This window comes from Vespula vulgaris, chromosome 5 (assembly GCF_905475345.1).
Source record: "Vespula vulgaris chromosome 5, iyVesVulg1.1, whole genome shotgun sequence".
NCBI classification, from domain to species: Eukaryota; Metazoa; Arthropoda; class Insecta; order Hymenoptera; family Vespidae; genus Vespula; species Vespula vulgaris.
In genome coordinates this window covers 3,602,636-3,626,897 of record NC_066590.1, presented here as the reverse complement: position 1 = coordinate 3,626,897, position 24,262 = coordinate 3,602,636, and the positions used below count along the sequence as shown (strand labels likewise).

Sequence of the window (24,262 nt, the reverse complement as noted above, 5' to 3'; positions counted from 1 at the left end):
AAAGAAAAAAATGACAAAGAAGAAAGTGAACTCGACATATTTTCAAAATGAATAGGAGACGTGTTCGCTTACTGACGTACATATATCTTAGCGATACTAGTTAACTCTTTATTATCGGAATTTTGTATTGTTATCAATAGAATTGAACGATATGTAACGTGAAACGTTCACGTTTAACATAACACAGCGAGGCATTAAGTTTTATGACGCGAAAAATAAAAAAGAATGAAAACTATATATATATTAAAAAAAAAGGGGGGGGGAAGAAAAAAGACGAAAATTTAAATTAAATGAAATAAAATGGTACGAGCGTGTAACGTGAATAGTTATATGCCGTTGGGAGAGGGTTAATTATTAAAAAAAAATGCCGACGACCCGCGTTAAACGAGAGGCGTGTCAAAGCACGAGTGTCTTTTATTTCTCAATGGCTACCAACTTATAAACTTCCTCTAGTAATCGATTCGTTTAAATGTTCCCTTGAGAAAGAGATAAAGAAAGAAAGAAAGAAAGAAAGAAAAAAAGAAAGAAAGAAAGAAAGGAAGAAAGAAAGAAAGGAAGAAAGAAAGAAAGAAAGAGAGAGAGAGATACAGAGAGTGTGAGTGAGTGAGTGAGAGAGAGAGAGAGAGAGAGAGAGAGCAAGAGAAAAAGAAAATCTTTTCGTTCGCAGAAGCAGCATCGGCAGACAGTACTGGTAGCGAGGCATCGAGTGGAGGAGTGATCTTCGACTTGTCGAAGCGTTCCCTGGCAGCAAATCAGAGCGGTGCAAATCAAGCACGAACTACGAAAGCGACGACGACGACGACGACAACAACGACAACAGCAACAACAATAACAACTACAACAACAACAACAACGGCAACGACAAGGACAAAGAACGAAGTTAACGGCAAGATGGTGGCCTCGATGCACAACCTCGAGGATCTTGGCGTAAGCCACCCGGCTAGTGCTAGTGGGAACGAGAGACAACAGCAACAGCAAGTTCTTCAAGAGAAACATGCTCACGTTTATAGATCAGCACAAACGGCACAGGACAAGAGGAGTAGGTTGAGCAATGTGATAAACAATTTGAGAAAAAAAGTGCCCGATGGTAGGAGTGGTAGTGTCGTCGGTGGTATTGGCAGTGTTGGTGGTGTTGGTGTTGGTGTTGGTGTTGGTGTTGGTGGTGGTGGTGGTAGTGATTCACCGATTCGAAAGGAGGAGGATGGTAGAAATAGCGTAGAGAGGAATCTCGAGACTTTAGAGAAATACGTGATGACCGTGCTGAATGGTGTGATAAAGGACGAAGAGGAGGAAGGTGCGGAAGGGGAAGAGGAGGATGACGACCGTTCGGTCGAGAATAAAGACACGGAGAAGCCAGCTGTTGGTAGCGGAGTAGGAATAGGAATAGTAGGAGGGGTAGGAGAGGCTAAGGACGAAGAGGAGGAAGACGAGGATTCGAAGGGACCGAAATTCGAGCCCTCGAAACCGAACGAGAGTAGAACCGAGGTTGCTGTTTTACCTCCGGGACATATCGAAAAAATGAAGAGCGATCTCGAGGTTGATAACGTTCGTTGCGAATACGGAAGCACCGACATGGATTGGACGGTTGGTCCAACGGAGACAGCCATCGAATCGGCTAAGAACGTCGTCGAGTCGGGACATTCTATGTCACCTCGTCTTCGTTTGTCCTCCTTCGATCACGAAAAGAGCGATTTTTACGAGAGTTCTTCCTCGAAAGATTTGGAAAACGATAATCATCATTCGCGCCAAGAATCTATAGAATCGGAAGGTGATAAGAGGGAGACACGTTCCCTCGGTATGATCATTATGGAAAGGTTGGATCATCAAATCGTCGAAGGAAGAAATACAAGCAACGTAGACGATATCGTCGAAAATCTCGAGCTACGTGATACATGTCGTGACCTATTGAACGATTTATTAAACGGTATCGATCAGTGCGCCGATAAAATGAATTCGACGGAAATTGCTAACGTCGCTCGCACCTTCGTCGGTACCTTCGACGAGCCAAGAGATTCTCAGGTAGCTGAGGAACTTTCAACTACGAGTTTTCATTGCAGTTTACCCCTCGAAAGGATCGCTTCCGTTTTGCAAAATTGTCAAGTTGCTTCTACCGCTGCTGTTGCTGCTGTTGAAACGTTGACGGTTCAACAACAGTCTCCTTCTTCTTCTTCTTCATCATCTTCTTCTCCTTCTTCCTCAACTTCCTTATCCCTATCCTCCTCCTCCTCCTCCTCTTCCTCTTCCTCCTCCTCTCCTCCTTCCTCTTCTTCGACGTCTTCGTTGTCGTCACATCAAATCGTCGCAAAACCATCAATATCGAAACCACCTTCGCCAACGGTGAGACATCTCTGTCTTTATTGCGACAGAAAGTTCTTGTCTATATCCTTACGACAGAGACATACCGAGAGGGTTCATCAGTTGGGCGGTGGTCGTCGTTCCGAAAGAAATTCTCGAAGACCTTCGCAAAATTGTCAATATTGTTCCGACAAGTGTTTGGACAGTTTGGAGGGTCTTTTTCATCACATGGCCGGAAATCATTCCGACAAATATCACGCTTGCGTTCAATGCTCGACGAGATATTTAACGAGAGAAGCATTGCTCGTTCACATGACCGAAACGCATGCTTCCTCCGCGCGAGAAAGGACGACGCCGCAAGTTCAGGTAAATCATATTTTACTGTGTCTTTATATATATTTTCTTCGAATTGTTACGTAAATTTAAACAAAGAGAATCGTCCTAACCGTGGAACCGATTTTAATCGCTTATATATAATCTTTTTTTACTGAAACAATTCAAATGCGTAATTTTTAATTAAGTCGATTGTATTTGGAACTCCGCCGATTCGTTTCGGTTACTACTGTTACGAAACTCGTAAAGCAAACGATATCAAAAACTTAATTAATTTATTTCTCGTGGATTAAACGCGATCTCCATCTTCCAAGTTGTCTAATTCTTCCCGTGAACGTTGTATCTCAATATGCAAATCGATTTTCCTTTTAGGAAAAGATGAAGGAACCGAGCCCGCCGTGTAAGGAGGTCGTTTGCCAAAGTTCCAACGAAAAATCGGACGTTCCGCCCTCGAAAGAGAGAAGACCGTGTGACGCGGAAACGGAATATCGATCGGAGACTAGCCTGCTGAAGCACGTCGTACCGACGACTACGAAGGACGTTTTCAGCAATCCCGGTAGCCCGGAGTTCGATAGTTCCTTCTACAGCAGCGTGAGTTGCAACATTCGAGAGAATTTACTTCATCATCTAGATGGAAAATTGCAAACAAGCACATCGTCGTCGAATAGTTCGTCTATGACGACGACAACAACGACGACAATGGTGACGACAATGACGACAATGACAACAACGATGATAACGACGACGATGACGACGATGACGACAACGACGACGACGACGACGACAACTATGGTGGCATCAGCGACGGAATCAAAACCGCAACAATCCTTTTACGAGCACAACAACGCGAATCAAATCCAATTTCCGATCGATATATCGTTAACCGCGGCCACGCCGGTCTACAATAAAGACTATGCCGTTGAAGAGTACGAAAATTCGAGCGAGTACGCTCAGAAACCTGGAAAGAGTAGTAGGTCTCATCCACGAAGGGTTTCCTTCGAGAAGTATAATTTCCCAAGGAAATACGATGGCAAGGAACAGTGGACCTGTTCGATCAAGGATCTCAGTAAATTCGATATATCAACGCAATTATCCTTGAGGAAGAAGCAACAAATGTTGAAGGAACGTATCACCTTGAACAGGTTGCATCAGATATCACCCCTCGTTAACTCGATCCCGAGTAACGATATCGTTCAAACTAGTCTCGCGAATGAACAAACGAGCAAAGAAAAAAGTAATAAAGACGCCGAAGAGTCGATAATCGATCATCCTTGTGCGTCTTTACGAGATGATAATGGCCTTGATCAGTCATCGTGTCTTAAAGCTATTGGTTTGATCGATCGACGAGAGAAAGAAATTATTCGGATGGATCAGCCCGTGGATCAATCCCTCGGGTCTACGGAGTTTAGTCTCGAGTTCGGCAATTTCATGAGACTACAGAAATGGGACGATGCTGGCCATGCTAACCCGAAAATGCAGAAAGTCATTTACGCCGAACTCACTGGCGAATGGTCCAGACCGAGGATTTATATTTGCGGTGCCTGTGCTGCGAGACACGTGAGTCTCTCTCTCTCTCTCTCTTTTTTCTTTTTTCTTTTTTCTTTTTTATCAGATTTCAATCCCATCGGATCAAAATATTTCAAAAATACGGCTTTTTGTTTCCAGGTGACGTTAAGGGAAATGGAAGATCACAAATCTTCGATGCATCCAAATGTTTGGTGCTCCCACTACGAATTTTCTGGCGATCAGCGTGAACTTTACAAACATCTGTTTCTACCGGGACGTAGTACGCCCACGATCAAGGCTAAGAACGCGATAGCTCCGGAGAAAATTTGCACGAAGTGCTCGAAAAACTGTAGTACACTTGCGGAGTTGCACAGACACATGCTCGAATGCGGCGGCGATCAGGCCTGGTTGTTGGGGCTCTTTGGTAACGGGAAAAAGAAGTGCAAGTGGCGCCCATTTGGAAGTCGTAGCAGAAGACGACGTCAACGTGGAATGAAAAGAAATATTCAAAATTCTCAGACACCGCGTACGAACGTGCCAAGAGAGAAACAACCAGCTGGGCCTAGGGTTCGACCTAGTGACCGTAAGAAAAAAAAAAAAAAAAAAAAAAAATATAGATAATCTTCTTTAAGTTAGACACTGTGTTCCCATTCTATTCAACATATTTTTTTTTCTACTTCGTCTCGTTCTAATCAAAATTTCTCTTCGCAATTTAAAAAAAAAAGAAAAGAAACAGAAATATCAGTGATTCGATTCAACCTCCCCCCCCCCCCCCACACACAAAAGAAATTAAAAAATGAGGAACAATAAAGCAATTACTTTCGAATTGAACGTAGTTCGAGAATCATTCTAAAAGTACCTCGAAACGATTATCAGTAAAAAGATCTCTTGAGAACGTTATGATCGTATTGTCCTCAGGTGAAAGCATTCAGAAAATGTTGGCCAATCTGCCGCCCAAGAGGGCTACCAGAAAAGTTTTACAGGACAGCACGTTGAGAACTCAAGGCAGACTACGTACGGTAAGTTATAATCGAGTTAGAATGAAAAAAAAAATTTATCGGTGTTCGTAGTTAGAAGAAAATAATTTTCCTCGGATGTCTAATAATAACGATGTCTTTTTTTATCGGTCTCTTGGGCCCAACTTTAGGAAAAACTATAGGAATAATTAGAGAGAATACAATAGAGTGGATTATATCATTTGAAAAGTAATTAGTTAATTAGCCAAATATATGTAATATATTAGTCTTGCTTTCGTATCCTAAAAGATTCATTTCTATAATCGACTGCCTGAAAAGTTTGCCTGTTAAAGATTATAAACGTTATGTGACCCTAAAAGCTTCGTGGCCCGACACGAAAAAGTCAACCGAGTTGATAATGATAAGACGATGAAACGCATAACGGCTGGTTGGAGTGGATGACACGGATATAAGTGGAGTATTGATTAGCTCGCACACACTCGTCCATGCGAAAGCTGTACGAGCTCTCTCTCTCTCTCTCTCTCTCTCTCTCTCTCTCTCTCTCTCTCTCTCTTTCTCTTTCTCTTTCTCTTCGTCGCTCTTGCTCTTGTTCTCTGTCTCTCTTTCTCTTTCTCTCTCGCGCGTGTATGCGTGTGCTTTACGGAAATTGCTCGCGTAGAAGTGTATACAATATACATGCTACGTGAATATGTATGAGAGAAAGAGAGAGAGAGGGAGAGAGGGAAGGAAGAAGAGAGAGAGAAGGAAGAAGAGAGAGAGAGAGAGAGAGAGAGAGAGAGAGAGTTTCTACCATCACGTAAATCTTACAGCCAAGACAGTTTTCATGCTTCGTTCAGCAAGATCGTGATAGCCCTTTGGGTGTTTGAGTACACTTTTATTATCCTTTTTATTATCCAAATTTATTTTCGTTCGTACATAATTTTCTTTTCTTTTTATCATTATCATCATCATCATCATCATCATCACCATCATCATTATTATCATCATTATCATCATTATCATCATTATCATCATGATCATCACCATCATCATCATCATCGTCATCATCGTCATTATTATTAATATTATTATTATTATTATAGTTATATCGATAATTTTCTATTATTGTCTCCTCGCAGTTCAGATATAGATGCATCTCTACGTCATCGAAATATTTATAATGAAGTTTTATTACTTTTTCTAACGCGTATTTTACGTGTGTCACAGTGGTAGAGAGAATCGATACTTTGATTCCTCCGTTTGTTTTATCTCTTTTTTTTAGGGCGTTTCGAAAATATACGATCAATTATATCGCGGTGTCGTAATTTTTCCTGAAATAACGAAGAACACGTACGAAAAAAGAAAATGAAAAAAAAAAAAAAATATAAGATGACGAGAGTGTTCTTTTTCCATTTCGTTTTCGTCGATGTAAACACATCGGATTACGATAATAATAAGATCGTGATAATTTCTGAACGTCCTAATTTTCGTCTTCGTTTCCCGATGATCATTGAAGATAGGCGCGTTTATAGTGTTGAACCCCGACTGTTTGCACAGGTCCAGACGAGATCGCGACCACGTATGAGCAACGACAGTTCCTCCGCTTCGAGGATGTCCCGAAATAAGGCCGTTTTAAGGAACAAACTGTTGAAGAACGCAAAGTCGATTCAACGTAATCGTTGTAGGAGCGACAATATATCGGCGGTTATCGAGAGTGTCGTTAACGATTATAACGAAGATGACGAGGATGATAAAGAACGAAAAGTCGAAGGGAAAGAGGAGAGGAAGGATAAGGATAGAACGATGGAGAGTACAGGGAGTACGAGTGAGACAACCAAAGAAAAGGTCGAACCTACCTCGAAGGATAAAAAGGAGGAGATGGAAGGTGGTGCTGTTCGAGAGAATAATAAACCGAAGGTCGGACGGCCCAGGGTGCTTGGAAAGAAAAGGAACATAAAGGTGAAAAATGCAGTCGTAGAGAACGTCGATCGTAGTACGATGAGACGCGAACGAGTTAGAGCGAGAAACAAGACGACCTTGAAGTCGTCCAACTATCAGATTAGACTGCAAGATTCGGGCTCGTTCGAGACGAAATGTACGAAGAATATAAAAACGATGTCCACGAGTAAGATCTCGGACATCGAGAACGAATCCGATAGGTCTAGCCTGGGTGTTGGTAGATCGCCACCTTCCACGAGTAAAAACAAGTCGTTACCGTCCGTTCAAACGACTCCGAAACGAAAACGACCGGTCGATCCAGTTACTTCTTTAAACGCTTCGATTAAAGCGAAATCGCAATTGCGAACGCAGGATGGTAAATTCGCGAGAAATCCAAACAAACTGGCGAACGTCCAATCGGTTTCGAAAATGCAGGATACGAAGTCGCCTATGGCACGGCAATTTGGTAAAGACGCGTCGGAATCGTCGAAATCGTCGAAATCGTTTACGCAGGGTTTTACGAAGACGAGAAACAACGAGGAAGTTCAGTCGGTACCTAGGAGAACGACCAGGTTGTCGTCGGACAGTGATAAAATGCCGACTCTAGAACCGGTACCACAGATATCATCCAACGAGGAATACGTTGAAAAATCGACCAATGATTTACCTATACTATCGCCCGTTAGTAATCCCGATCAAAAGATACTTCGTGGTTCGATTAAAACTGCGGAGAATGAAAGAGATAGTCCTACGATATCGAAAGGTTCTGGGAATATTAACGATACGGTTGAGAAATCTTCGACGAAGATGGAAGAACAGAGACAGTACAAAAAGAGAAAGACCAGCGGTGACAATAAGATAATCGATCGTAAGGTCGAACACGAGTCGGGTACGTTGAATTCACGGGAAAATCAAAGTGGCTCGGCCAAGTTAGTGGCCAGAGAGAGCAGAATAAGAACGAGAAAAAGTGCTCCCGCGAAGAGCGTTAACAACGTCGAAGAAAATGGGAGGAAGGAGGATGGAAGAAGAGGAGCCCCGAGGGGTTCAAAGTGTCGTGCTACTTCAGCGGACGGTACGAAGAACGATTCGACGACGAGGGACGAGCCAAACTTGTCGAAAAACTTTGAGACGAGAAGTTATTCAAGAAATCGACAGGACCGAGCAATCTATTCGCAGGACATGGAATCTCTTAACACGAAGGACATGCCATTCGAAGTGAAAAAGCTATTGATTGGTTTACACGCGAACGCCAGGGAGGACATTTATAATTTTTTTAGGCTCGACTTTACTTCCCTCTTGGACATCTCGTCGAAACGTAGCCTTCGACAATCGGCCTCGAGACTGACGGATTCTCAGGCAAATGCCAAGATCGGTAAGGTCCCAAAGGATCAGGATTCTAATAGTCGCGTTCCAACGGAAATATCGAGGAAGTCAACGTTGGACGTACCGAGGACGTGGTCGAAAACATCGAAGAAGGAGAAGAACAATTTTTTAAGAAAGTCGCCGAGAAACAGCGAAAAAAAAGTTACTATAGAAAAGTCCAAATCGAGCGACGAGGAAAGACCGACGAATTCGACGAACGATAACGTCGCGAGCGAAGAGAAAACGAACGCGATCAAAGACAGTGGCGATACCAATTTGAAAGAAACGGAGGAAACCAAAGACGTCGTTGCGCGTTCAGAGACGACGCCATCGTGCAATACTGAAATAGAAAGCGATAAGAAAGATTCCGTAGATCCTGACGATCAAGAACGATCGGAGAATCATCGAAAAAATCTCAAGGACGATCAAAAAGTATCCGAATGTAACAACAAAGAAAGTATCGCCGATGAGAGTAACGACGTGATCTTGAAGAAGAACACGTCGTTGGGCAAACGACGCGGGAGAATCAAATCCAACGTCGATCATCGTCAAATCGTCGATGAACAAAACGATGACATCAAAGATACTACCACTATCAGCAGCACGTCACCGATAACTTCGAATGCTACCAATGAGAGCCCCGACAAGGATACGAAAGAAACGAAAAAAAATAACGAAGAAGAAAACCGCGGCGAGACCGCGGAGTCGAAAGACACAAAAAAATCTCCAGAAAACGTCAAGACCGACCCGACGAACCTTAACGTGAGCCATTTGCAATCGGAAACGACAAATTCGATCGACAGCGGTAAAGAAAATTCTTTAGAATCGTCGACAACCAATTCGCACAAGCCAAGAGTCGGAAGACCAAAAAAGTGTTGGGGTTCTAGACGAGAAAGAACGTCGAAAAGATCTTTGAGTAACGTCATCGGCATATTAACAGAAGGCATGAACATACCCGTTGAAGTTCAGCAAAGTGTCGTTCTCACGGTTCAAACGACAGTTGAAAACGTTAATCCCGTTGGAATTGTTCAAAGTAACGCTTCACAGCCAGCTGGTGGTAGCGTTGTGAACAGTGGATGTATCGAGAAAATGGCGGAAAGCGAGACTTCTTCGACGGTCGATCGATCTCGAAAGGAAGAAGAAAAAGAAAAAGGGAAGGAAAAAGAAGAAGAGAAAAGAGAAAGAGAGAAGGAAAAAGAAGAAAAGGAAGTACGGGAAATTGACGAGAAACAAATTCAATTAACAGCCGAGGATCGTAAATTTAAACCGATCGAAAAATCGCCCAAAGTACGTTCGCCAACGAACGATATCATTTTGGATCTATCGAGGAGGAAACCTAGAAACAAGGGTTCCTTTTTAGAAAAGATCGTTTCGAAAATCGCTAAAAAGAAGGATGCTTTACTCGAAGGTGAAGTCGGTACGCTTTTGGACATTGCCGCGGACGAATTAACGAGCATACTCGACGAAGTAGGGCCTACGTTGGAAAACACCGAGGCGTCCCATGAAAAGAAAATTATTGGGGCAACGAGCGAAAAATTACTAGAGCCTAAGATGACCGTGAAAGAGAGTGTTATCGAACGTTATGGAGGTACGTCGGTTGTTACAAAAAATAAAATAGAAAAAAATCCAGAAACCGTCGAAGCGACGAAAACGAACGATATACCTTCGAAGAAGGAAGTTCCTAACGAGCCTGTTATCGAACGAAATCAATATCAGGATGAGAAACGATCGGACGACGATGTTGTTAAGGTTCGAGCAATATCGGAAAATAAATGTGAAGTGTCTGACAAATTAAATGAAATTAAATCCGACGAAACGCTTCTTAATCACGAGGAAATTTCGTTAAATCTTTCGAACGGTATTCCGACAAAGGATACGGAGGAAGTCGAAAATGTTGCGGCAAAGTGTTCACCGATCGAGACAAACCCGATGGAAGATAAAAACGAACCATCTAAAAATTTGAGTAACGCCGAGGTTTCCACGAAATCAAAACGAAAGTCTAAGAAAAGATCGTGGGACGTTAACTCGGCGAAAGATCAGAAAAGTATACCGGTCATGGTCGAGGAATTACCGATGGAAGATTCCCAAACCGATAAATTACAATTGTTGGAAAGCGATCAGCAAGGACGTCAGGATTTGATAGAAAATATAGATGCCTCGTCTTCTACGATCGAATGCGATATGATCTTGATCGATAACGGCAATGTAAAAGAATTTCAAGATAAAATGAGAAAAACTATTGAGAACGATCTTGAACTTAAACGAGATAACTCGGCTAATGATTCTAACGGGATCCAGTTTGATAACGATACTGTTATCGAAAGTACGAAGAAATCAGAAACCGATGTCAATAAGGAATTTGAAGAACGCGATTCGAAGGAAGTCGAAGTAACAATACCAATTGCCGATTCTAAATTAGTAACTAACGCGAGTCAAGGAGCGATTAAAGAAATCGAAAGAAAATTCGAGGATGGTTTAATCGATAAAGAAACGAACGTTGGGTTGTTTTCGCGAAAGCAAAACAAACGCAGGCCCGAAGGTAAATCGAATCATCCCCAAATGGGAAGGCGTTTTTCGAAAAGAAAATTAAACTCCGAGGACGTTTCCGATTTCATTGACGAGAACGTTTATCGATCCGATACGCCCTCGGCCGAGACGACGAGAGTCCAGCAAAAGGACGAAACCACGTCACTTTCGACGTCTCGAAGAAAATCCTCGAGGCTAAAATCGTCCTTGGTTATCGATGTATCGGCGAACGCCGAGGAGGAAACGTTCGAGAACGTTAAAAATAATTTATCTTGCGATTCCTCGATTGCGAACGTCGAAGATACCACATCTGTTAAATCGGAAATATCTGAAGTAAAGAAACCTGAGGAAGAAAGAGTAACATCGATACAACACCCAACGATATTGCGAATACCAGAGATATCGAGGCTATACGAGAACAATATCGGTCACGAACAACAAGAAAAAGAGATTTCGTCGTCCGTAGTAGTCAATGATTTAATCGATACGAACGAGAGAACATCTACCTCGGTGATACCTCCAAAAGTTTCGAAGAAACGTGGAAGGAAAAAGAAATCGTTGGCAGACGAACATTTGGAATTGCCCAGGCAGAAAACGATCGAGAAGTCACTCGAGGAATCGAAAATCGTCAGGTCTACGATCGACGAGTGTTCCGAGAAAAGTTGCACACCTTTGACGGAACTAACGATATCATCTGCTGGTGAGGCTGGTGTTGGTGACGGTAGTGGTGATGGTGGTGGTGGTGGTGGTGATGGTGGTGGCGGTGGTGGTGGTGATGACGACGATGGTAGTGGTGGTGGTGGTGATGGTGCTACTGCTGATTGTGGTAGTTGTTCGACCGAGGAATCGTCGGGCGTTGATTTTCCAGTTAATGCCAATGCTCTTTCGGAACCCTTCAAAGTTCCCGAAGTGAGCGACGTGTTGCAGCATACAAAGAAGCGTACGTCGAAACGTAGACAGGAACAGTCGGACGAACATTTCGATTCTGAGTGCAGCGAGTCGGGTCAGCAGGATTCTTTCGAAACTAACATCGAACGAGAAACGAAAGAATCGAAAAAGTTATCTCGTACTAACGAGACAGCAGAGGAATCCTTACCGGAAAATCAATCGTGCGACGCCGAAACTAAAGTTAAATTCGATCGTGATTATGTCGACGGAATCGAAAAATCTAATTCCACGGATTTCCTCGAGAACGATTCGCCGTCGTCGTTGGTTACGACGACGTGTAAATCGACGAGAGGAGGAGGAGGAGGAGGAGGAGGCGGAGGATCGTCGAGACGTGGAAAACGTTCGGAGGAGGACGAATCAACAACGTGCCTCGATAATATCGAAAATGTCGAAAATTTGTCGGAATCTTCGTGTACGAGCGAGCCCGGTTCTCTTCAAAGAAGGAAACGTTTCACGAGAAAGAAAAAGAATCATCAGGATATTAACGAGGATCCAGAAACCGATGGTTCCCTTACCGATTCAACAAAATTGCCAGACGATAGGACGAGTTCGCGCGGCATCGAGAGAAGACAAATCCCAAAGAGACGAGCCAAAAACAATATTTCATTCCGCGAAGATTTCTCGAACAGCGAGAGCTCCGAGGAGATGTTTTACGACGTACCTCACGTCGATCGAATCGTTGAAAATATCAATGAGAATCGAGAGTCGAAGAAAAAATCGTCTTTAACGTCGTTCGAAGACGTCAAATCGATGGATTTCGTAACGGCCGAGGATCAAGAGAAGAACGACAGCGAAACGGATAAAGAAGATTCGTTGATGGAACAATCGATCGCTATGAACGAATCGGAATTCGGTTTGGACGGTCGTCCGCTATCGGACGATCTACAAACACCGAAGAAACGTACGGCTGGTAATTTCGTCGTCGTTCACACTAAGACCGGTGAAATTTTAATAGTGGAAAAACGTAAGAAACTGACGAAAGAGGCAGCAAGATTTTTCTGCGACGTTTGCACTACTAGCTTCACGAGGAAGAGTTCGCTCAAGAAACACAATCAATCCCAATCCCATCTTATACAATTGACCAAGTCTGACAAAGAGAAGTCGAACGAAAATGATTGTAAAAATGACGGGGACGATCGTTGTCAGGACGCGTGGACAACGAACAACGAAGTCGATCGACGAACTAACGAAGAGGACGACGAGAAAGAAACTATCGAATCGGTCGACGATAGTTTACGTTTGATGAACGACGATATCACGAATTTCGAGAAGAAGGATACGTTCGCTGATTATCCTCGTAACAACGTCGAACCTAACGGTTCTTTCGATAATACAGTCAATAATCAAGAAGCCTTGGAGGACGAACTTTTGGACGAAGAAATCTGTAAGATAACGGAAAATATGAGCCACGACGAGTACGTTTTGACCGATCACGTCAGTCCGATTCAACCGGAGTCCTCGTCCACTCCGTTGAAAAAATTAAATAAAAAGATCGAGGATGACGGCAAGAAGAAGAAGTTGGAGAAGAAGCGCGACAAAACGAGAAAGAGAAATTTAGCCGACGAACATTTGGACTTGGATACGCCGGAACCGGAACAAATTATATCGAACGAAACTAAAGACAAATCTGACCTTGAAGATTCCGAGGCGAATAAAAAAGATACGAATGACAGAGAAATTCTTCCTACATCCTCTTCTTGGAACTCTGGAAATATTAATGAAACCGATGCTCTCGCAGAAAATGATCAGCATTTGTTAGAAGGAGGTAATGTCGACGATGTTAATGCGATCGATCAAGCGCGTACATCAAAATCAAATCGAAATGTTCAATCGAACGATAACGAATCGAAGATGATAATTTGCGATTTAAAAGAAGACGATCTATTTAAAAAGGATTTTCCTCGAGCGATTATCTCTACGATAAAAAATGTCAACTCGTTTCAAGAAATCGATGTTAATTACAAAGAGGAAGAAAAAACAGATAATAACGTGTCCTTTAATTGGGCCAACGTAGAGAAAGAGTTACAATCAAAGCTTGATTCTATGAAAGATAATGAGAATAAGGTTAACGAGATTGGTGATGAAATTTCCATATCCTCGAGTACCAACTACAAAACTGATAAAATTCATTGCGATTTCGAAAGAGATTTTCAGGAAATTAACGTTAATAACGTGGAGACAAAGGTTATTGAATTTTCTAATAATTCCAAAGATTCTAATACGTTCAAAGAAAGTTTGGAAAGTGAATCAATCTCGAATGTTAAAGAAACTAACGATACTGTTGACAATTACGGCGTGTATTTAGCTAACGAAGTTGACGATGTTAAAGCTGATGAGACTAATCGATATTCCATTTCATCGAATATAAACGATAAAATTGATTGTGATAAAAAGATAAAAGAGAATAGCTCCAAGGAGATCGTAGAAATTAAGGATATTGAAGAAAATAATGTCGACGGTATCGATCGTCCTATCTATGAATTATCGAATCCAAATTATAACGAAATTGATACGTCGAAAAATAAAGAGGAAGAAAATCGATCTCACGATCCATGCTCGACCGAAAAGACATCCGAAGAATATGGATCGTTAGTTCGGGAAGAAAATGTCGTCGGATCGATCGAGATCGATCTTACGAAGAAAGAAACTTCTACGATCTCGAGGACGGAAAAACTTAAATCTAAAGATAATTCGATCGATTCGACGGAAACCGAAACGAATTTAACCGCAAGAAACGTTCGGAGATCATCGAAATCTCATAGGAAATCTTATCAGCGTGCCGTCGAGGAGATCGAAGAAAGATCGATCTTGTTGGATCTTAACGAGACGACAAACGTTTCCAAAACATTAGAACGAAATGATTTATCCGTGGCCGAGGTTGAGATCGAACGTATAGATCAATCGAACGAGAAAACGAAAATAATCGATCCTATCGTGATTACGAACGAATCGAAATCATTTCCAAGCGATCAATCGTCGTCCGTTCGTAGGGACGATTCGAACGTTGAAACAATTGCCAAAGTTTCCCCGTTAACGATAAACAATAAAAACGAACGTAAGGATAATTCGACGATCGTGGAAAATCGTAGTTACGTCAATAAAACTTTCGATATCATCGAGGAGAACGACGAGGTATCGTCGTCGTCCAGTTTAAACGATAAACCGCTATCTGAATTTTTAATAAAAATGAGCAATAAAAAGAGAAAGGAAATAAAAAATAAAAACGAAGATGATACTTTGGAGAATTTAACGATCAAGAAGAAAACCGAATCGTTGGAAAATAATGTTGCGAACGACGAAACGGAGGTATCGAAATCGATCGAATTCGAAAATGACGATAACGACGATGATATCGTTAATAAGGAAGGAAGTGTCAGGGAGATTGAACGTGACGATTCGGAGTTAAATACGGAAAAGTACAACATCATCGCGGAGGAAAAATTATCGAACGAAAAGATGATTTCTGAAGTCGATGTTAGCGCCGACGAGCAGACGACCCCCGTCGAGGATTATTACATCGATAATAAAAAATCTCGCATAATATCGTCCACGTTGAATAATAAAAACGTAGAAGAAAAAAAGTCGGAGAATATTCGTACGTCGATCACCGAGGGTCAACGTACTACCGGGAAGAGGTTAAGGAGAACGAACAAATCGGTTAAGAAAATCCCTCATAGAAAATCTCGTGTAACAAAGAAAAAGAAAATTATTTCGAGATCAAAGATCGCAGATTTGTCGAGCGACAGCGATGGCAGCGAGTACGAAGGCCCGAACGGCTCTCAAAACAAGAATAAAATCGTCAAAAGTGTTTTTGGCCGTGTTTTCGGCGGTGAAAAATCTGACAAGGTTAAAGAGGTATTGAACGATTGGGTATCGAAGTCGGAAAACGATTCGGATGGTTCTAGAAATGGTTTTGAATCGACGGGATCTAATGTCAGTAACGTGCCGTTGAAAATATCACGTCAGCCATTGGAAATGAAGAATATCGATTACGATAATAATAGAAAACATCGTTCGGTTAGTTCGAATGTTAAACGAACGAATGGTAAACAACATGTCAAGAGAAGAAATTCATCTTCTGACAGCAAACAGGAAAGGATTTCGTCGTCGGAACAACAGGAACATTATAGGCGAGGTAATAACAAACATTCGAAAGCTAAAAACAATAGTAAGCATCGTGTTGCGCAAGAAGAAATTCCTACGCGCAATTCGGTAATATCGAATTCGATAGGAGAGGAAGTTTCGACGTTAGAAACGAACTCTAGATGTAGATTGAGTAAGAAACGCGCGCAAGAAAAGATCTCTTGGTCTTTCGAGTTTTCAAATGGCCTTGACGAGGTACTGCCACGAAAGATCCACAAGCAAAGGAATAAGGAGACGTCTTACGAATTAAGGAAATCGACGAAATCCGATTCCGTTGTTAAAGACAATGGTTATAGTTCTCTCGATTACGATAGAATGTTTATGAACTTTGATGGATCAACGAAAAATTCAAGAAAGAAGGCCGACCGTTCGATCAAGCAGACCGAGATTGTTACGGATACTGGGACGGATAAATCTGTTGTTCGGAAAAATGGAAAGAGATTGGGGAACGACGATATAAATGAATCCAAAATCGGTACGATCGATTTCGGAGAGAACGAAAGTTTCAAGACGATAGATACTCGAGGACGAGAGGAAGAAAAAAATTTAGAAAATAAAGAGGAGGAGGAGGAGGAGGAGGAGGAGGATGACGACGACGAAGAGGAGGGGGAGGAGGAAGAGGAAGAGGAAGAAGAGGAGGAAGAGGAAGAGGAAGAGGAAGAAGAGGAAGAAGAAGAAGAAGAGGAGGAAGAGAACGGGGATGAGGAAGTGGCAAAAGATCGGGATAACGATATGCGGAAAAATGAAATCGTTTCGTCGACCGAACAGATCAATCAGGATACGAGAATCAGATTAACTAATATAGATGGGGGCTCGCAAATAAGTTGCGACGACGACAGCGACGTGGATGACGATGGAGTTCATAGCACGACCGAACTAAACTGTGAACAAAGAAGGATGTCACCTTTGTTTGCTCGTGATACACCCGATACTTCGTTGGAGAGTAGTTCGAACAGCGAAAACGAGGATGATAATGACAAGGAAGAGGAAGAAGAGGAAGAGGAGGAGGAAGAAGAGGAAGAAGAGGAAGAAGAAGAGGAAGAAGAAGAGGAAGAAGAGGAAGAAGAAGAAGAAGAGGATGAAAGAAAACTCGCCTTGGATGTGACCAGGAAAAGAAGCCCTAGCGTATTTTCTAACGGTAAAGTCTTGATTAGATCGCCATCCTCGAGTCACAGGGATCGAACTGAAGTTATCACCATAGCACCAACGGACGCTGTCGAAGATAATGCCTTAGACGTACCACAGGAAATAGAATCGAATAAGCCACGACAAGGTAAGGTTTTGAACTTTGATGAGGAACTTTTCGTCGAGTGTTGTTCAAGATTGAAAGCAACAACGGAGAACGAGTTACGTGGTGCGAAAAAGATCAAATTGGATCATTCGGATTCTTATCATAAAAAAGAAGATCAGGTACAACTTTATAGGACCAATAAAGATCGATGGAGGGACGTCGAAAGTCAGAATAGTCTTGGAAGCCTTTTGGAATCGGTTAATCAGGTAGTTCTTTTCTTTCTCTTGTTTTTTTTTTCTTCGTTTTATCGTATATTAAAAAGATTATCGACAGTTTTATGTACAGGATAATTCTGACTGAAACCCTGATTTATTTTCAGTTGCTAGGCGAGGAGATGCATGGTACACGAGAAAGAGAATATAGCAAACGCTGTGGTGGTAGAACCAGGAACGTACAGAGCGAATTATCTAGCAGATCGGTCAGCCCAGACATCTCTCGTGCTGACAATCTTGGATACGAAGATAGTCTTGATGTTGCCTTCGAGCATAACAACAAGCTCCGCGACAAGATTCAACAACGAATGAGAGAGAGCGAGAATCTTATTGCGACTACGTTTGGACAACGATCCGGAAGCAACACAGACGATGGATACGAACGTCAACGTCTAAGTAATCGGAGTAAAATCAACGAGGAGGACAACGATGCTCCTTACTTACGGATCGATGATCACGGACACTTGTCCAACTCGAACGGGGATCGTAACGATACCACTAATATCGATCATGCTCAGGACGGACAAGCGACCGCTAAAACAAACATAGATGCATCAGGATTTAAAAGCAAAATGAATTCCGCCTTGGGCGGTCTCTTAGATAAAGCACTTTCAAATTTATTGCACAATAATGGTAAACACGATCACAAGTGAGTAAAATATTCTCTCTATTATTGTTATACATATATATATTTTTTTTAGCAGCGCACGACGAAATTATTTTTTCTTTTTCTTTTTTTTCTTCCACATTTTTTTTTTTTTTTTTTTTATAATCGCCGACTTATCCAATTAATTAATAAAAATTTGTCTTACTGTATGGACAACATCGATGATAAACATACATACATATATACATGCATCTCCTTATTCGTAGCGGTTCGACCCCGATGAAGGTTCTCGCAGAGTTAGCTTGTGCACGTGCGCCAAGATCGACTTCGCCCGAAGATCGACAGACGAAGATCGCTGTGCCAGCAAAGGACACGATCCAGGAGACGATATCCGTTACATTGGGAAAGGATCTGCAACCGAAGAAAACGAGAAATCCGATAAAGGAATTGTTCGAAAGAAAAAAAGAGATGAATGAGCGAAGGCAACAAGAAAGATCAAAAGCTGAAGCTGCGTTACGTGAATTGAATACAACACCGAGACAACAACGAAAGTCAAAGAAAACGAAAAAACGTCCAGAATTCCCGTTGATAAGGAGAAACGATCAGAGTGGATTAGCCGAAAAGAAGAAACGCCGAGACGGTTTCGAATCTAAGGACAACGCGCTTAGATCGGAAAAGGTCAAAGACGTTTACGATTTCGACGAAGATGAGAGCCAAATGGAACCTGCTTTCGGTGGTGTTATGTCTTATAGAACGAAAGTTGAAAAAAGCTATGAGGTTAGTTGTCTTAGAACGAAGGAAGTCGACGTGGCTGGCCTGTTGTCGAAAGCTATTGGCGATAGTTTGGAAAATGGAAAAACTGGAGACGTTCTTGGTACAAGATTAGAATCTATGATCGATCGAAAGTTTAAGGAAATGGAGAAATTCGCACCGAAGACGAAAGGTGCATTGAAAGCGTTTCAAAGCGAGGATCAACAGCATCATCATCATCATCATCAACAACAACAACAACAGCAGCAGCAGCAACAACAGCAACAACAGCAGCAGCATCGGCATAATCATCATCAACAACAGCAAAAACAACAGCAGCAACAGCAACAGCAACAGCAACAACAACGTCAACGCATCACAGGACCTATGGATGAGTTTGTAGAAAGAAAACAGAGATCCAAGCAACGATCCGTAGATCAACAAAAGCATACAAAATTTAAGAAGAAGAATAAAAATTCGAAAAAGAAGCCAAGAAATGCCTGGTACGAAAACGACAGTTCGGACGAGTATAGAACAGCTGCTAAAACCGAGGACGTTGGTGTAGGCATTTCTAAGAGTCAACGTACATGTTCCAAGGGTAAACAAAATCTATTCGCTGAACTTTCGACCTCGTCCGAGAGCGAATTCGAGGACGACGAGGTTACGAGTTACGAGTCGAAGAGACGTCGTCGAGTTAAGAAAAATATTAAAAAAGATGTCGAGATCGTCGAAGAGGTTGATAAGATCGAGAAAGTCGAAGAAAATTATTGCTTTGGCGGTGATCGAGATCAAGATGTCGAAGTTGAACAGGAACAGGAGCAGCAACAGGAGCAGCAACAGGAGCAGGAAGAGGAGGAGGAAGAGGAGGAGGAAGAAGAGGAATGGACTGCTAATCGTCGAACAACAACAGAAACTACCGATACCAAGAACGATATCGATAATAAGAAATCAGAGTCCGAGATGTCCGATCATCCATTGGTGATCGACGAGAGAAAGGAGATTAGCGAACAAAGAAACAGCGATGACGATGCCGATAATCAATCCGAACGTATTCTGGAATTAGACGATTTATATCGAGAAGATAGTTCGGTTGCTGATTCCGACGTCGAAGATAACGCGATAACCGATTGCAGAGAGATCATCCCAAACGAGACTATCGCGAAGAGAAGTCCAACTCCTCAAATAGAAAAGATTTCGCAAAATACGAGAACGGATTATACGCCGGAGGAAGAACTTATTCCGTTGGAAGAAGCTTTGGATTTGTTGGATAGACCAGATATATTGAATACCGACGTAAACGTGAATACGAACGAACGGACAAGTCCTACGGTAAATTCTGGAGTTATCGCAGGGAAGACCGTCGATCAGCCAAAAGGAACTGATGAACCAAATGGTCATCAAAGTACGAACGAAGAACAGGACGATGAGGCTGACGGTGACGTTCCTGAATTACCAGAGAAATTATCTACGAACGAGAAACCGCAAAAAGAATCGGACAATCTACCTCTTCATGTATTCTTGAGCAGAAAAGTACAAGAATCGAAGAAGAGGAAACAACAGCAGTTAAAAAAATTACGAGAAGAACAGGAAAGGATTCTAATGGAGTTTCAGCCAACCAGAAGGCAAAGAAAGTGTGCCATTGGTAAACAGGGTCTTTTAGCAGAGATAAGTAGCTCGGACGATGAAACAAATGCTAAGGAAAGTCAAAGTAGAAAATTAACTGATAAATCGGATCACGAGAGAGCGAAGAAACAGAAAAGAGAGTCGAAAGAGAAAAGGAAGGAAAGATATTTGGAGAAGAAACACGAGCAGATAATAGCGAAGGAACAAAAGGCGATAGAGGAGGAGATTTTACGCGAACTCGAGAAAAAGAAGGAAAGTGCACAGAGAACGTCTAGCAATAATTCTGAATCAAACGTTGAATCGTCCCACGGACAAACTGTACAATCGATCAACATAAACGAAAAGAAAATTGTATCTACGGATGATAGTCATGATAAAAAGAAACACCAAACGAAAGAGAAATCGAAGAAGATCGAAGAATCTATGGGGAACAAAGTCAACGACTTTGGTTCTCTCAATTCCGAGACTAGTAGTAACAATCGTGAAAAAACAGATTATAAAGTTAACGATAATGTAATAGTCAATGCAACCGAGAACCATTTATTAGACTCTAGTGTGAAATCGAAGAAGAATCCCGCAAAGTCGGTCTCGAAAGTGAAGAAATCGGTAAGGGCTGGTGTGGGAGGTGGAAACGAAGGAAAAACAGTGAACAGTAATAAAAGAAGTAGAATAACCAATTCGGATAAGTCCAAAAATGGTCGTGTAGGTACGAATAATGGAAAAGATTTGAAGGAAAGAAAATCGTCTAATTGTAAAAAAGATGGCGACGATGACGAAGAATTAAAAACTACGAAATCGTGGAACAAGGTCGACGAGGGCGTCGGCGTTGCGATTGGTCGAAGAAAACGTGCTGCGGTTAATCAGCTTTATTATTGGTCAAGTTCGAGCGACGAAGAGGAAATAATAGAACCTACACCGGTGATCGAGGAAGAGGAAGACGATCGTCAGGAACAACATGGTTGGATAGTCGGCGATTCCCATAAACGTATGATAACGATGCTCGCCATGGAAAAACAATTAAAAGAAAAACGTCGAAGGAGCGAGGACGAATTCGACTCGGTTAGAACTAAGAACAAGAAACACAGAAATAGTACTTCTTGATACGTGTTTCACGATTAGATTAATCGTAGATTTCGAATAGGACACATTATATGTTCGCGTTAATATCGTTTTGTCTCTCTCTGTCTCTTTGTCTCTCTCTCTCTCTCTCTCTTCCTCTCTCTCTCTCTCTCTCTCTCTCTCTTTCTGTCTCTGTCTCTCTTTCTCTATATATATATATATATCTCTCTCTCTCATTCTCTCTCTGTAATCCTTATATCTTTTGATATTTTTCATTGTTAGATTTCTTTTTTTTCTTCGTTTTCTTTCTAGAGAATGAAAGGATTATTCTTTTGTTGTTTAGTTTATGTTACAAACGAATGATATGATAAACAGTCATTATATAATGCGAACAAATATTATAAATAATAGATAAATGTGATCTACTGCCACAGATGAGACATTTATGTATTCAAAAAATTCTTTTTTGTTTCTTTTTTGGTTCTTGTCTTTTTCTTTATTTTTTTGTTCTTTTCGTCGAGTTGTTTATACGAAATGTATATCACGAAGAAAATAATTTTAAGTAAGAAAATAATATTCAATATTAGCGAATTTATTCCTTATAATAGTTTAGATTTTTCAACGATGATAAAAAAGAAATATGAGCCAGATTAATATTAAAAGTAGTAGCAATGGCTCCGAGAAAAATGTATGAAGAAGAATAGAGTAAAAATTAAAAAAGTAAAAAATAAAAAAAAAAAGATTAAAAAAAAATACAAACAAACGTCGGCAAATTGTACATAGCCGCTTGTGGTATTACGACGAAAGAATTATTAGCGAATCTTCTTCTTTTTATTTTCCTTTTGTTTTTCTTTCTTTTTGGTTGTTGTAAGAGAAAAAATGTAATTCCAGGATCTTACAAATATATTATATATTATATATTATATATTATATATTATATATTATATTATATATTATATATTATATATTATATTATATATTATATATTATATATTATATATTATATATTATATATTATATATTATATATTATATATATACATATATACACACATATTGTGTATATACAATTATATATATATGTGTGTGTAACAAAGAATGAGTGTAAGAGAAGAATGAACAAGCTATGAGTGATTAGCGTGCTGCATATATGTATATGTCGACTGAAATATATATATATATATATACATTTAAAAAAAAAAAATAAAAATGAAAAAGGAAAATGTAGAGAGAGAAAGGCACAGCGAAGAGGATACCCTTAGAGACAATACTAGAGAACATTTATAATTAGTTATATAGAGAATTTTTTTTTGTAGAATTAAAGAAAAGTGCGAGAAGAGAGGAAGAGGCAGAAAAAGAGAGAGGGGGGGGGGAAGTGCGAAAAGAGAGAGAGAGAGAGAGAGAAAGAAGAAAGAGAGAGAAGAAAAAAAGAGATAGAGAGAGAAAGAGTGAGAGAGAGAAAGAGTGAGAGAGAGAGAGAGAGAGAGAGAGAGAAAACCAAAAACAGCTGTTTACTTCTGACGGACAAATGTAAACTGGGGTCCAATCAAAGTAGCGCTTTTGCCAGCTTTTCGTGATTCGTACATATCGCTGAGAGAACAGAGAGGTCGAGACCAGAGACAAGGTGTTTTAAAAAAGAAAGAAAAAAAAAACAAAAAAAAATAAGCTGGGGAGGTTTAACACAAAAATTTAGATGCAACACATCCACTTGTAGAGAGAATAATAATAATAATAATAATAATAATAATAATAATAATAATAATACTATTAATAATAATAATAATAATAATAATAATACAATAAAATAAAATAAAATAAAATAAACAAAAAAATATATAAATCGCATTGAGAAAGGCCGCTTTAATATTATATCGACGACGATGCAAGTCTTGTTTTTCTCGTCTTTTTTTTTCTCTTTTAATTTTTTATTTTTTCTCAATCTTTTTTTTTTCTTTTTTCCTTTTTCTGATTTTCTGTTCGTTGCGTTAGTTTTTCTCGATCTCGCGTCTCATAGCGATGACATCGACGACGATGCGCGTCGTATGTATTTAATTAATTAATTAATTAATTAAAAAAAAAACAAAAAAAAAAGAGAAAGAAAAGGAAAAAGGAAGAAAAAAATAAATAATAAAAAGCAACAACAACAAAATGCTTATCGATGCAAAACTATGATTCTTTTTTTTTTCCTACTGTATGCTTTAGTGAAATAGCATATTATAACGTAAGTAACGCAGATTTCGTATGGTATAAAAGAAAGTTATATATGTATGACATAAAAATGATAATAGACTTTAAATGTAAATGTACTGCCATAATCATTATTATATGAAAGCCTATGCAAATGTAGTTTATTAATATTATTCCTGTAAAGAAAAGAAGAAAAAGAAGAAGAAGAAGATGAAGAAGGAAGGATGCGGTGGGGGGGAGAAACAACAAAAAAAAAAAGAAAGGAAAGAAAATGTTAGCACAAAAAACTAGATAATGATCCAGTGTAAATAGAGCATATTTTCAATGTGTCCGGAAAAGTATGTTTTGTAATATAAGGATTGCAAAGGAAAATAAAATTACTAAAGAATCATTTGTGTTTATATATGTGTATCCAGATATAAACATTTCTTTCAATAATATATTAATGTCATAATGTGTAATGCAATTTGTTTGCTATTATATTGCAAATATGTATTTACTAATATATATATATATATATATATATA

General features: G+C 40.3%; 1 protein-coding gene across 7 annotated transcripts in view; it reads left to right on the top strand.

Annotated features, from left to right (window-relative positions):
- LOC127063903 (titin homolog) overlaps window positions 1-24,126 on the top strand; it is a 64,722-nt gene extending 40,596 nt beyond the window's left edge. For 6 of the 7 annotated variants that reach the window (XM_050994203.1, XM_050994204.1, XM_050994199.1 and 3 more), the window contains 7 exons: window positions 668-2,661; window positions 3,001-4,185; window positions 4,294-4,717; window positions 5,053-5,153; window positions 6,648-17,504; window positions 17,618-18,159; window positions 18,384-24,126. In XM_050994203.1, the coding sequence (XP_050850160.1) occupies window positions 668-2,661; window positions 3,001-4,185; window positions 4,294-4,717; window positions 5,053-5,153; window positions 6,648-17,504; window positions 17,618-18,159; window positions 18,384-21,591 (18,311 nt within the window). In that variant the 3' untranslated portion in view covers window positions 21,592-24,126. The remainder of the gene's footprint in view (window positions 1-667; window positions 2,662-3,000; window positions 4,186-4,293; window positions 4,718-5,052; window positions 5,154-6,647; window positions 17,505-17,617; window positions 18,160-18,383) is intronic. The other variant, XM_050994205.1, reaches the window with a different exon arrangement.
- Window positions 24,127-24,262: the final 136 nt, after the last annotated feature.